This window comes from Budorcas taxicolor, chromosome X (genome assembly GCF_023091745.1).
Source record: "Budorcas taxicolor isolate Tak-1 chromosome X, Takin1.1, whole genome shotgun sequence".
In the NCBI taxonomy this organism is placed as follows: Eukaryota; Metazoa; Chordata; class Mammalia; order Artiodactyla; family Bovidae; genus Budorcas; species Budorcas taxicolor.
The window spans coordinates 65,008,254-65,022,777 of NC_068935.1; the positions used below are offsets into that span (position 1 = coordinate 65,008,254).

General features: G+C 37.7%; 1 protein-coding gene across 1 annotated transcript in view; it reads right to left on the bottom strand.

Moving 5' to 3' along the window:
• DACH2 (dachshund family transcription factor 2) overlaps positions 1 to 14,524 on the bottom strand; it is an 807,465-nt gene that overhangs the window by 182,850 nt on the left and 610,091 nt on the right. Inside the window, exon 6 of the mRNA XM_052662672.1 lies at positions 6,482 to 6,654. Within this exon, the coding sequence (XP_052518632.1) occupies positions 6,482 to 6,654 (173 nt within the window). The remainder of the gene's footprint in view (positions 1 to 6,481; positions 6,655 to 14,524) is intronic.

A 14,524-nucleotide genomic window follows, 5' to 3' on the forward strand; every position in this document is an offset into this window, starting at 1 on the left:
TAAAAATCAGATAAATTTTGATATTAAAATGGGCATCTCTCTCCAGTTCCCACCAGATCCCTAACCTTCCTTTTGTGACATCAAGATCAAAGTACTAAAAGTTAACAGATTCTCTGCAGAGGGAGAGTCCAATACCTGTATATGCATCTAATGGTGGGTACCCCTTAGTCCTATTACTGATAAGAATTTGCACAGACAAATGTATATAGGAAAAGCTATTACTTTCTCAGTCTAGCTCTCTGCCATGATCTTGGTTTCTACTTATTACTATTTCTATATGAACTCTTGAGTATAAAACATAATAAAATACAATTAGTTTACACTGAGTATTTACTAAGCATAAATGCACTAAGTGTGTTAACAAGTTTGTCTCATTTAAGTCTATTTTAACACCCCATGTTATGAGGTAGACACAATTATTTTCCCCACTTCACTGCAAAAGAAGGCAAACTGTTAGGCAAGTATGGACAGGTTAATTCATTTTCCTGAATTCACATAACAAGAAATGGTGCAGTCAGAATTCAAATACAGGCATACAATCTGACTTCAGAGCTCATGCTCTTACCCATCATGCCATATTCCTCCACTGAAATCTTCTTCTTAATACATCTTACTTAATTAACAAATTATGATATCTCTAGAGAGAAACAGTATATAATTCTATAAACTCTTTTGGGGATGGGGTATCTGTTTCTTTCTTCTTCTTCTTCTTTTTTTTTTTTTTTTTGTTTGATAAAGCAATGTAACATGATTATTTGCACATACTGGACCTATGCTAAATCAGTTAATTCTGTTCTTGCTCTCTGTTTTCTAATAGAAAATGATGATAATAATAATGGAGTAAGCCTCTCGATGAGGGTGAAGGGGGTGAAAGTGAAGTAAGAGAGTGAAAGAGCCAGCTTAAAACTAAATTATTAAAACTAAATTTAAAAAATTAAGATTATGGCATCTAGCCCCATTACTTCATGGTAAATAGAGGGGGAAAAGATGGAAGTAGTGACAGATTTCCTCTTCTTGAGCTCTACAATCACTGCGGATGGGGACTGTAGCCATGAAATCAGAAGACATTTGCTTCTTGGTAAGAAAGTTATGACAAACCTAGACAGTGTGTTGAAGAGACAATAATCTGCTGACAAATGTCCATATAGTCAAGGCTATGGTCTTCCCAATGGTCACATATGATTGTGAGAGCAGGACCATAAAGAAGGTAGAGTACTGAAGAATTGATGCTTTCGAACTATCATGCTGGAGAAGACTCCTGAGAGTCCCTTGGACAGCAAGGAGATCAAACCAGTCAATCTTAAGGGAATTGAGAGGGTAACAGGCAGGAAGGCCAGGGGTCTCCAAACGGAGGAAATAGGCTGCAAGTGTCAGACATTTTTATCTCTTTTAAGCGGCAGGAGGAAATAAACTAGCGATATTCTTTTCCTTCTCTATACAAATTTAAAAGAAGGTTTCTCTTAAAATACTGTGTTGCAATAATGACACCTGCTCTCACCTGAAGTTAACTATTCTCAAACCTTGAGTTAACCAATGCAGTTTTCTTATAGAAATGTTTGTCTTAAGCTATGTTAATGTACTATGCATTTACCCCAAACTCTTGTCTTCAAGTTGGTTCCGCCTAATGGCTCAGAACCTACTTGACAAACCACTATGTTACACTCAGACATTGTTCCCCTAATCTATGTAAATGAAACTGTTTGTATGGTAATCTGCCCTTCTACAAGATTCAAATCAATTGTTTTTATGGCCCGGGATGAGTCATCTGGTGCCAAGATTATCCCAAAATACATCTCATGGATGAGGGGCCTGGTGCCATTCTGAGTTTTAAGACATTCCTTTCTCTCATTAACAGACTGCTAGTGACTGTATAACATCCAGCTGAAGACTAGAAGGGGGGTTCTCTTTCTGCCCTCTTCTGATGCCTATGTCAGAAGCTTTCTCTATCTCCTTTATACTTTAATAAAACTTTATTACACAAAAACTCTGAGCAATCAAGCCTCATCTCTGGCTCCAGATTGAATTCTTCTCCTCTGGAGGCCAAGAATTCCAGCGTCTTTTCACGGTTTAATAACAATCTTTCAAAGTCACCCCTGAATACTCATTGGAAAGACTGATACTGAAGCTGAAATTCCAATATTTTGGTCATCTGATGTGAACAGCTGACTCATTGGAAAAGTCCCTGATGCTGGGAAAGATTGAGGGCAGAAGGAGAAGAGGGAATCAGAGGATGAGACAGCTGGATGACACCAACAATGTAATAGACATGATGGTGAGGGACAGAGAGGCCTGGGTGTGCTGCAGTCCATGGGATAGCAAAGAGTCGGACACAACCGGGCAACTGAACAACAATAAGGCAACACTAAGCAACAACTATCCTTTCTGGCCAAATTCAAGGCTAATTGTGTTAGGACCAAACAGGTGCCATGACAGGCTTCAGGGGGCCAAGGTAGGCCTAAGTCTCCTTTACAGAGGGGCTGAGTTATTGCCAAGGAGGAGCTGAGATCATCCTCTGCAGGCGCCAGGACTTGACCAATCAGTATACTCCCTGTAGCCTGGTTCAAGCTTATCAGGACAAGGACGAAACCCCCCCGAGAAAGACCACGTGCACGAAAATCTAGCCAATTAGCAGATGTTAAGGAGCCCTTGCAACCAATCTGCCCCTGCCAACTCCCTGTCTTTGTCTTAACCTTATAAATACTGCTGTAATTCAGGACTCGGGGCCCTTGTTCCACTCCATTGCATTGGATGAAACTTGGGTCCTGTCTCGAGCTAGCAATAAAATTCCCTTTTTGTGTTTGCATTGCTGTGGATATCTTGTTCTCTCAGTCCTGGGGATTGGGACCTTGGGCATAACAATTGCAATACAGTTGCTGATTTTTCAAAGTGTATTATCTCTTTTCCCCAAAGATTATGAATGTTTTGAATTTTGCAACCATCCTATCTAACGTCTTAGAAACAGTGCTGTCTGATAAAATTTTCTGTAAATAGGCAAATGTTCCCTATCTGTACTATCTAATTAGAAGTTGAAATGTAACTAGTAGCCACTGAGGAACTGAAATGTTAATTTTATTTTAATTAATTTTAATTGAAATAGCCACATGTGGCTAATGGCTACTATATTAAATAGTATTGCTGTAGTAGGTATGTGCTATACATCTAAGATTATTTATTGATTGTTTACCACCATGAAGGTGGGAAATTTATTAAAACCTAAGTAAATACATATTTTCTTTAGATGTCTAAGATTCTAAAAGTCACATCACTTCTCAAATCTCTAAAAAGCTGTGGTTTTCTTTTCTACCTGTGAGAAGGAAATTCAAAAGATGAAACCAGGTCTAGTCTCCCTTGTGTTATTTTTCACTATTTAAGAGCATTTGTAGAAGTCAGCACCTCTATTCACCGTTTTTTTTTTTTTTTTTTTCACATTGGGATGTAAATATTTACACACTGGTAGAAGAAGAAGGCATAAATGCAATTATGCTCTTTCCAATGTGATTTTATTTTATGTTAAAGTGGCATAATTTCAATAACAACAACAACAACAAAAGTTTACTCATTTTCATAAGGATCTCAAACCTTGAGTTACATGTTATGCTTTTCTGAATAAATATAAGAGGTAAACTACTTTGAAAATATTTTGTTTGATTTACTGGATATGGGGGAATATTGGTGCAGAAAAGTTGATTTGATAAACATTTCATATTTCATATAAGGTTTTAAAGGAGAGTATTATCTTGTTCAAATTAGAGCTAATTATTAAATACACAGTAATTCTGTGAGTCAGGTGTTAAGCTGCTGTTAGTATGAAATCAGCTATGGTGGGAATTACTTATACCACAGAAACTGTCAAATGTTATAAATCAGAGGTTTTCACTTTCTTTTCTTTTTTTTTTTCCTGATCTATAGGCATACCACTGGATGTTGGCCCAAATACAAACTCTAAAACACTGGACTTTTAAGCCTGTTACAGGAATCTGAAGGTTTTTATTTCATTCTAATATGCAATATTATCAGACTAGTCAAATGATATTATGAATAAGTACACTAAGTGGTGCATTCATTTGAGTCTATGAGCATTCAAACAAACAAAAGTATACTGTCACATTATAAAAATACATATTATATAAACATGCAATCATGGTTGTATGCATTTTATATTGGTCCTTTTAATTTAAAGAACCTGAAAAAAAAAGACAAACATAACACATTGATAATATTTACTATAAAAATTTTAAGCACATAGAATATAGGAAAATTTAAAACAATATATGTAGTTTTCACATGACTCAGGAATCCTGGCTTCAGATGGTATAAAACAAAATCAGCAAAAGCATGTTTTCAAAATAGTACAAATTAGTTCATTTTATCTGTTTACATTTTAAATCAAAAACTTTATTTTTTGTCTCTCCCTATTAGGTCACAAGCCTTAAAAATCACATGATACATAATAGGGACTCAATCAATAGATGACAAAAAATACAGATGGACCCACAATGTTTTTAAACCAGATATCAGTGTCTTATTCTGATTCTCCAGAAAGTGAGCATATAAGGAATGTATTTCAGCATAATAAAGGCCATATATGACAATACTACAGCTAAGAGGAGAAGGGGATGACAGAGGATGAGATGGCTGGATTGCCTCGCTGACTCGATGGATGTGAGTCTGAGTGAACTCCGGGAGTTGGTGATGGACAGGGAGGCCTGGCGTGCTATGATTCATGGGGTCGCAAAGAGTCGGACATGACTGAGTGACTGAACTGAACTGAACTGTCAGCTAATATACTCAACTGTAAAAAGCTGAAAGCATTTCCTCTAAGATTAGTAACAAGATAAAGATGTCCACACTCTCATCACTTTTAGTCAAAACAGACTAATTCACTGAGGGCCACAGTCCTTATAGAAAGCATACTGCTACTTGGCCATGAAAATATAAATGGAGTTTAATAAAAATTTATCAGTTATTTCCCTTTCTGATAAAGGTTATGTTTTAAATTTTCTTCATTCCTTTAGAAGTTCACCAAACTAGAAGCTAATTTAAAATTGAACAAATATGTCTAGAATCTCACATTTCTTCTGCCTTCAGTTCTTTTTCTCCCATGTTCACCTATTACAATAATATCAATATTGCAAAGCCCAGCTCAAATTCATCAACTGTAATGCCATTTGTAACTCCTGTTCCCTCTCTTCTCTAACCTAGATTTGCTCTCTCCCTCCTCTAAATTCACGTAATGCTTGAAGGATTGCTGTGCATCACAGTCTGTGTTGTTATGCAAGTTAAATGTTCATCTGTTATTCATCTAGAATTTAGGTTGCGGGTCCTGGAAGTCAGGAACTACATCCTAATTATTTCCCATATTGCCCTATGTGATGTCTACATATTGAGTATAATGTTTGTTGAATAAATGGAGGAATAAAGGAACAAATCAAGGGTTTCCCTGATTAACTATACTATTTGATTTTCTACACCCTTATATTATCATCTCCACAAAAGGAAAAATGTATTACAAAACTTAGTTCATGTTATACTTGGAGGGCAAAGGGACCATGTGACAAACTAATAGGAGACATAAGGAAGATTATAAAATATTTGTGCTTCATTACACAATGGTCCTGAAATTTTGAAAAAAATTATTCTAGAATATGATAATGATGAAATTCCAATACTTTGGCCACCTCGTGCAAAGAACTGACTCATTGGGAAAGACCCTGATGCTGGGGGAGGTTGAAAGCGGGTGGAGAAGGGGATGACAGAAGATGAGATGGTTGGATGGCATCACCGACTCTATGGACATGAGTTTGAGTAAGCTCTGGGAGTTGGTGATGGACAGGGAAGCCTGGCGTGCTGCAGTCCATGGTGTCGCAGATAGTCCGACATGACTGACTGAACTGAACTGAATACTGTAAATTATCATAAGGATTTGTTTAATGTTTCACAATTTTAAACTGTATTTTACTCATATTACCTCCAGATGGCCAATGAAATAGGTGGGATAGATTATGAATTTGAAAAAGTTGAGGAGGGTTAATTGCTATATCCAAGGTCATTCAGATATTAAGTAGCAGAATCAGAACTGAAATGCAGGTGTTTTTAACTATAAATCTTTTATGATATATACTATTCCACAACTGCCTTACAAACACCAAGAAGATGCAGTGTTTACTTTGTTTCACCCCAACAATAGGAATGGATTTTGCACAATCTTCGGCTCTCTCTTTAGCGTCCCACACACTGTGCTCATGAATACAAGACAGGATGCTAGAATTAAAGGTAGTGTCTGTGGTCATTGAATGAAAACAAATGACAATAACAAAAACACCATAGCAGGCCTAGTCAGAAATCAAACTCATCAATACTTTATGCTAAGCAACTGAGTCAATGAGCTATGTGTTTATACTTAAGATTTCATGAAATTATTATTTTATCAAAATTTACATGTTATTAACAACTTTATCCTCTTCTAAATTATGATCCTTACCTTTATAACTGAAGCCCCTGCTCTGGAGAGTGGACTGTGAATCTGGGCGGCAGCAGCCATGTTGGCAATAGTATTAAGATGGTTCATCTGATTCATTGCCATGGCAACTGATGCAGGAGGTAAGCTGACTGGAAGTAGAGGATGAGGCATCATCATAAATGGCAGATCCAGTCCTAAAAGAGAAAGTGCATGTTAAATTATTATATTTGTTACATTATTTGGACAAAGGGAAATCACATCAAAATTGATGCTATTAAATAGTTAAGAAAAAAAGTCTTCACTCTTGTTGAATTTAAAGTGATTTTATCATATCTTAGTATCTCCTTGAGCAATTAATAGTATCTATGGAATTTAACATGGTTTTATAATTTTAAAATGCACCTATATTCAGACTTTTATTTAACAATATTCCTTGTTCTTGCTCTCACTTCCAAAATATTTATTTATAATGTTCAATTTTTTACTCATAAAAATAAACAAGAATCTTTAAGTTGAACATCAGTGTGTTTAATGTAAAGAAGCAACTTTCCTTTTAAACAGTATAATGTAATGATATGTTTATAGGTTCTAGCTTAACTCTTTCTTTAGGAGCAAAGCGAGTGGAGGTGATGGTATTCCAGTTGAGCTATTTCAAATCCTGAAAGACAATGCTGTAAAAGTGCTGGACTCAATATGCGAGCAAATTTGGAAAACTCAGCAGTGGCCACAGGACTGGAAAACGTCAGTTTTCATTCCAATCCCAAAGAAAGGCAATGCCAAAGAATGCTCAAACTACTGCACAATTGCACTCATCTCACATGCTAATAAAGTCATGCTCAAAATTCTCCAAGCCAGGCTTCAGCAATATGTCAACCGGGAACTCCCTGATGTTCAAGATGGTTTTAGAAAAGGCAGAGGAACCAGAGATCAAATTGCCAACATCTGCTGGATCATCAAAAAAGCAAGAGAGTTCCAGAGAAACATCTATTTCTGCTTTATTGACTATGCCAAAGCCTTTGACTGTGTGGATCACAATAAACTGTGGAGAATTCTGAAAGAGATGGGAATACCAGACCCCCTGACCTGCCTCTTGAGAAACCTATATGCAGGTCAGGAAGCAACAGTTAGAACTGGACATGGAACAACAGACTGGTTCCAAATAGGAAAAGGAGTACATCAAGGCTCTATATTGTCACTCTGCTTATTTAAATTATATGCAGAGTACATCATGAGAAACGCTGGGCTGGAAGAAGCACAAGCTGGAATCAAGATTGCCGGGAGAAATATCAATAACCTCAGATATGCAGATGACACTACCTTTATGGCAGAATGTGAAGAGGAACGAAAAAGCCTCTTGATGAAAGTGAAAGAGGAGAGTGAAAAAGCTGGGTTAAAGCTCAACATTCAGAAAACGAAGATCATGGCATTTGGTCCCATCAGTTCATGGGAAATAGATGGAGAAACAGTGGAAATAGAGTCAGACTTTAATTTTGGGGGCTCCAAAATCACTACAGATGGTGATTGCAGCCATGAAATTAAAAGACGCTTACTCCTTGGAAAAAAAGTTATGACCAACCTAGATAGCATATTCAAAAGCAGAGACATTACTTTGCCAACAAAGTTCCGTCTAGTCAAGGCTATGGTTTTTCCAGTAGTCATGTATGGATGTGAGAGTTGGACTGTGAAGAAAGCTGAGTGCCGAAGAATTGATGGTTTTGAACTGTGGTGTTGGAGAAGACTCCTGAGACTCCCATGGACTGCAAGGAGATCCAACCAGTCCATTCTGAAGGAGATCAGCCCTGAGTGTTCTTTGGAAGGAATGATGCTAAAGCTGAAACTCCAGTACTTTGGCCACCTCATGCGAAGAGTTGACTCATTGGAAAAGACTCTGATGCTGGGAGGGATTGGGGGTAGGAGGAGAAGGGGACGACAGAGGATGAGATGGCTGGATGGCATCACTGATGCAATGGATATGAGTTTGAGTGAACTCCGGGCAGTGGTGATGGACAGGGAGGCCTGGTGTGCTGCAATTCATGGGGTTGCAAAGAGTCAGACAAGACTGAGCAACTGAACTGAACTGAACTGAATAGTGGTACTGGTATGATAAGATGTAGATTCTTTAGGCTTCAGAATTATTGAAGAAAATAAGACTGGGAATATGTCCTAGACTTTTAGGTATAAATCTCTAAAATGAATGCTTATAGTTCTAATTTGAAGACTTTGTCCATAAGGAATATGTCCTCTATCAAAATATCAACCTGTTTTCCAGTTTTAATAACAAATATCCGCATATTTGAGTGAGGTGAAGTTGAGATGAAGTCGCTCAGTCGTGTCCGACTCTTTGCCACCCTGTGGACTGTAACCTACTAGGCTTCTCCGTCCATGGGATTCTCCAGGCAAGAATACTGGAGTGAGTTGCCATTTCCTTCTCCAGGGGATCTTTCCTTCTCCAGGGATTTGTTAAACAAATAGAATAAACAAATAAAACAAATAGAATTCTTGAGACTACTCAAATATGTGAGCTTCCCTGGTGTCTCAGAGGTTAAAGCATCCGCCTCCAGTGCGGGAGACCCGGGTTTGGTCCCTGGGTCGGGAAGATCCCCTGGAGAAGGAAATGGCAACCCACTCCAGTATTCTTGCCTGGAGAATCCCATGGACGGAGAAGCCTAGTAGGTTACAGTCCACGGGGTCGCAAAGAGTCGGACACCACTGAGCGACTTCACCTCACCTTCATCTCACTCAAATATGTGGATATTTGTTATTAAAACTGGAAAACAGGTTGATATTTTGATAGAGGACATATGCAAAGTGAAATATATATATTTTTTGATTTCTGAAAGAATATCTTTCAAGTATTATGCATATAACTCTTGTGGTAGCCACAGATATGTCATTATGAAAAAAAAAAGTAACAAATTGAAATAGTTGTCTGCTCATCCTTCATAAATTTGGTATTTGTCAGGAAACACCTTTGAGTAGAGGCTATGGAAAGTGAAATAGTTGTCTGCTTATCCTTTATAAGTTTGGTATTTGTGAGGAAACACCTTTGAGTAGAGGCTAGGGAAAGTTGACCTAACATTACAGATATTAACATGATTAGAATAAGTAAACCATAGCAATTTTTTTATTTTAATTTTAATTTATTTATTAATATAAATTTGTTTATTTTAATTAGAGGTTAATTACTTTACAATATTGTATTGGTTTTGTCATACATCAACATGAATCTGCCACAGGTATGCACTTTATAATGTATTTTAAACTATTGCTTTGACAGTAATCTTGCCTTTTTTGGACATGATCCCAGAAACAAGTAATATTTAACAGATGTTCTAAAATGTGCTCCCTGTAATTTTCCTAAATTATTATAGGCTATTGAAATTCTACTATGGGCAATGTTCATGTTCATCTTACACACAATTATCAAATGTTAATAATATCCCTTTCCCCTCTTTGCATCTCATCATTTTTTTCTTGTTTCCAATATCACAACAGCAAGTGTACAATGAATCTGTAGGAAATATATTCAGAGGCCTCTTAAATCTCATTCCTCAAAACGACGATAATGGCAATACAAAGACTCAAAACATAATTTTAGGACACAAACAGGGTTAAAAGGAAGAATGCTATAAATAAATTTCCTGAGCTCAACAAAGATGGCTGAGTTAGTCATTAACAAAGTATTCAAAAGTAGCACAATGAAACAAACTCCTAGATATGACAGGTCTCACACATTAAAATGATCACTCTATTAAAGAAATTCCTAAATAAAGAATGCAACAGTCATCAATTTTTCTGATAAAGACAGACACAAAATATACTGTTATCAGAATTATTCAAGGATAAGAAAGCTGGGAACAAATTTTGTGTGGAATCCAAGAAGGGAAACATATTCTACACTTCCTATGACTCCAAATCCCCAAGGAGTATTAATAAAGTATTTTAAACTTTTCCCCATCACTTCATTTATGGCTCACCCTCTGAATCACTTTTAGGAGCAATCTATTAAAACAGATTTTGCAGTTTTGAAACCTTTTTCCTGTGATTACTAATTTAAAGTCTCAATATAGTGCAAACACTGAACTAAAAATGGATTTCTATGCCACCTTTTAAATTAGTTTATTTTCAGTTAACTTTACAAAATTATGTAGATGTATACGTATTTTATGCTTTACCCATCATGCAGCTTTGCTGTAATGATGGGATATTCCATAACATAAATTAATCACTATTTATCTCTCCCTAAAATCTTCACCTCATGTTCAACATAATAGCAACCATCAATAACCTTCACCTTATGTTCAACATAATAGCAACTATCAATAACCCATTTATATAAGGTTAACATTTACCACAAACCCAAGATAATTGTGGACTTCCAATTTTTCTTTGTATAGTTAGTATTTTAATAGAAAATTGATCAAACTATAGATGAAAAGTAGCCATCAGTCCCTCCATTTATCACTCAAATGCTTTAACTTTTATTGAATTTACACTTCTGTTAACAGTATAATAATCTTTCCTCATCCTTGAAAGGTTTCCAGCATTATCCAGATACCATTTGGCCATATCAAGTCATATGCCTACTTAAAGCCCAATTGACATGCAAACAACATGCAAACCACAAGCAGAATGTAAGAGCCCATTGACAGTTTTAAAATATAATTCATTCAAACATTTCAAATAACCATGAAGGACTTAAAGGCCACAACTTCAGATCATGACCTACAATAAACAACCATCATTTGACTATAATATCCTGGAATTTAAGCTAATATTTATATCACACGTGAGTTTAACAGTGACCCCACTTGAGATGGACATGCAAAGCATATGCAAATACTGAGTTATGCAAGTCAAACTTTTCCAAAAGCTGAAAATATTAAATTAAGAGCCATCAATAGTATATAAAATCCCAGCAATCTGGCTCATTGAGTTACATATCAGAAATGTACAGAGACTTTTAATAGAATGGTAATGAAGACAAACTCTTTTCAAAAATCACCAAAATGTTATTTTTTTCTTTCTTCTCAATCACAAGGACATCAGGTGTACTATTATAAGCACTCTTTCTAATGAATCTTGGGATTGTGGCAACTCCTTTAACTTTTATGTAAGTGCATGGCACCACCTCCTTTCAGGAATAAAGGCTACAAATTTCATAATACTCTGATCTTTCCTCTAAAATTACACTGACATTTGGTTTCCAAGTCATTGTGATATGTAATATCTTGTATTCTACAGTCAGGCACCAATCCTTTCATGCCTAGATGGTAAACTGTCTTCCTGGTTGGTTTTCCAGTACCATTGAATTTGCCTTTCCACTTCAATATTTAAGACTTTCAGTGGCTACTCATTATCTCCAGAATAAAACAGAAGCTCTCTGATTTCATATGAATTTAACTTGCTAGCTTTGATATCTCACTATATTCTTCTATGTATGCTCTACTATATCCCCTCTGGGCCAGCTGCAGTTCTCCACAATTTTAATTCATCTTAGCTTTCACTTTTTTGTTTCTTTTCTCATTATTATATTAATTTATTTATTTTAATTGGAAGCTAATTATTTTACAATGTTGTAGTGGTTTTTGCCATACAGTAACATGAATCAGCCATGGGTGTACATGTGTTCCCCATTGTGAACCCCTCTCCCACCTCCCTCCCCATCCCATCCCTCAGGGTTGTCCCAGTGCACCAGCTTTAAGTGCCCTATTTCATGCATAAAACTTGGACTGGAGGAGGTTAGCTAAGATAGCGGAGGAATAGGATGGGGAGGCCACTTTCTCCCCCACAAATTCATCAAAAGAACATTTCAATGCTGAGTAAATTCTACAAAACAACTTCTGAATGCTGGCAGAGGACGTCAGGCACCCAGAAAAGCAGATCATTGTCTTCAAAAACAGTTAGGAAAAATATAAAAGATGAAAAAAAGAGACAAAGGAGGTAGGGAGGGAGCTCCGTCCCAGGAAGGGAGTCCCATCCCGGGAAGGGAGTCTTAAAAAGAGATAAATTTCCAAACACCAGGAAACACTCTTACTGCCAAGTCTGTGGTGAGCCTCGGAAGCACAGAGGGCAACATAACAGGGAGGAAAAATAAATAAATAATTAAAACCAACAGATTATGAGCCCAACGGTAACTCCCCCAGCGGAGAAGCAGTGCAGATGCCTGCATCTGCCACTAGCAAGTGGGGGCTGGGCAGGGAGGCACGGGCTGCAGTGCTTTTTAAGAATCAGGCCAGAATGCCCCAAATGTAACCAGAGTGAACTAACTTGGGCTAACATACCAGACTATGGGATAGCTACCATGTGAAAAGCTCTAACATAAGACACCACCAGGACCATGCACAGAACAAAGCCAGCTGCAGACCATCCCCATCTGGTGACAGGCAGCCAGAGCCGTAAGGGCTAGAAGTGGGCAATCGCAGCCCGGGAGATATTTTACCTACCAAACTGCAAGCAGGCTTCTTTGCTAACTAAGACTTCTTGGGGTTCTCAACAGTCACCATCTGCCTGACAAGGGGCGCCAGCGGTACACCCAGAAAACTGAGCAGCAGGGAAAGGCGATAAGTTGCAGCGACCGTGCTCGCCAAACACCTGAGCTACTCGGTCCTGGGAAGGGCACAGAATGCAGGCCCAACTGAATCTGCACCTCTGAGGGCTACCTGAGAGCCAAGACTGAGCAGCTTAGACCGGGGAGGTGCATGCAGCCTAGGGCCAGCCTCAGACGGTTCCCTGCGGAGCAACGTAGAGCCTGAGCAATGTGCGCTGTGTGCAGGGGCATGCCCAGCATGGCTGAGGCACTGCGAGCACACGCCAGTGTTATTTGTTTGCAGCATCCCTCCCTCCCCACAGTGCAACTGAACAAGTGAGCCTAAAAAAAACCAAAGTGTCCACCACAGCCCCCCTTGTGTCAGGGTGGAAATCGGACACTAAAGAGACCAGCAAACAGAAGAAGCTAAACAGAGGGAACCACCTTGGAAGTGACCCCACACTGTCCACAACACAAGAGAAAGTCCCAGAAATATCTGTACTATTTTTACGACCATTCTCTCTCTCTCTCTTTTTTTTTTTGTTGATGTTGTTGTTTGATTGTTTTTTCTTCTTTTCTTTTTCTTCTCCTTTTCTAAATTTTTTAAAATTTTTAAGTCCTCTATTTCTCCTTTAATTTTAATTTTTATAACCTACTATCACTTTTCAAAAAAGAAGACCCTATTTTTAAAGCAAATGCTGTATATATATACATTTTTGTTACATATTTTTAATATATATGTTGTTTTTTTAAAAATTCTCGTGACTTTGTTTTTTTTTCTTCTTGTTGTTGTTCTTCTTTTCTTTAGTATTGTATTTTTGAAAATACAAATTCTACTCTAGATTTTTAATCTTTGCTTTTTGTATTTGTTGTCAATTTTGTACATTTATAAACCCAATCTTCAGTACCCAATTTTACCTGAGAGCAACATTACTGGCTTGACCACTCTCTCTTCCTTTGGACTCTCCTTTTTCTCCACCAGGTTGTCTCTGTCTCCTCCCTCCCCCTTCTCTTCTCTACCCAACTCTGTGAATCTCTGTGTGTTCCAGACGATGGAGAACACTTAGGGAACTGGTTACTGGCTGGATCTGTCTCTCTCCTTTTCATTTCCCTCTTTTATCCTCCTGGCCACCTCTGTCTACTTCCTCCCTCTACTCTTCCCTGTATAAATCCATGAACATCTCTGAGCGGTCCAGACTGAGAAGTGCACATAAGGTAGTGATTACTGGCTAGCTTGCTCTCTCTTCTTTTGATACCACCTCATCTCATTCCAGCCACCTCTAACTACCCCTTCCCTCTTCTCTTCTCCATGTAACTCAGTGAAGCTCTTGGGGTGTCCCTCAATGTGGAGAAACTTATCATCTTTAACCTAGATGTTTTATCATCGGTGCTGTATAGATGGAGAAGTCTTGAGGCTACTGTAAAAATAAAACTGAAAACCAGAAGCAGGAGGATAAAGTCCAAATCCTGAGAACATCAGAGAACTCCTGAATTCAGGGAACATTAATCAATAGGAGCTCATCAAACGCCTCCAT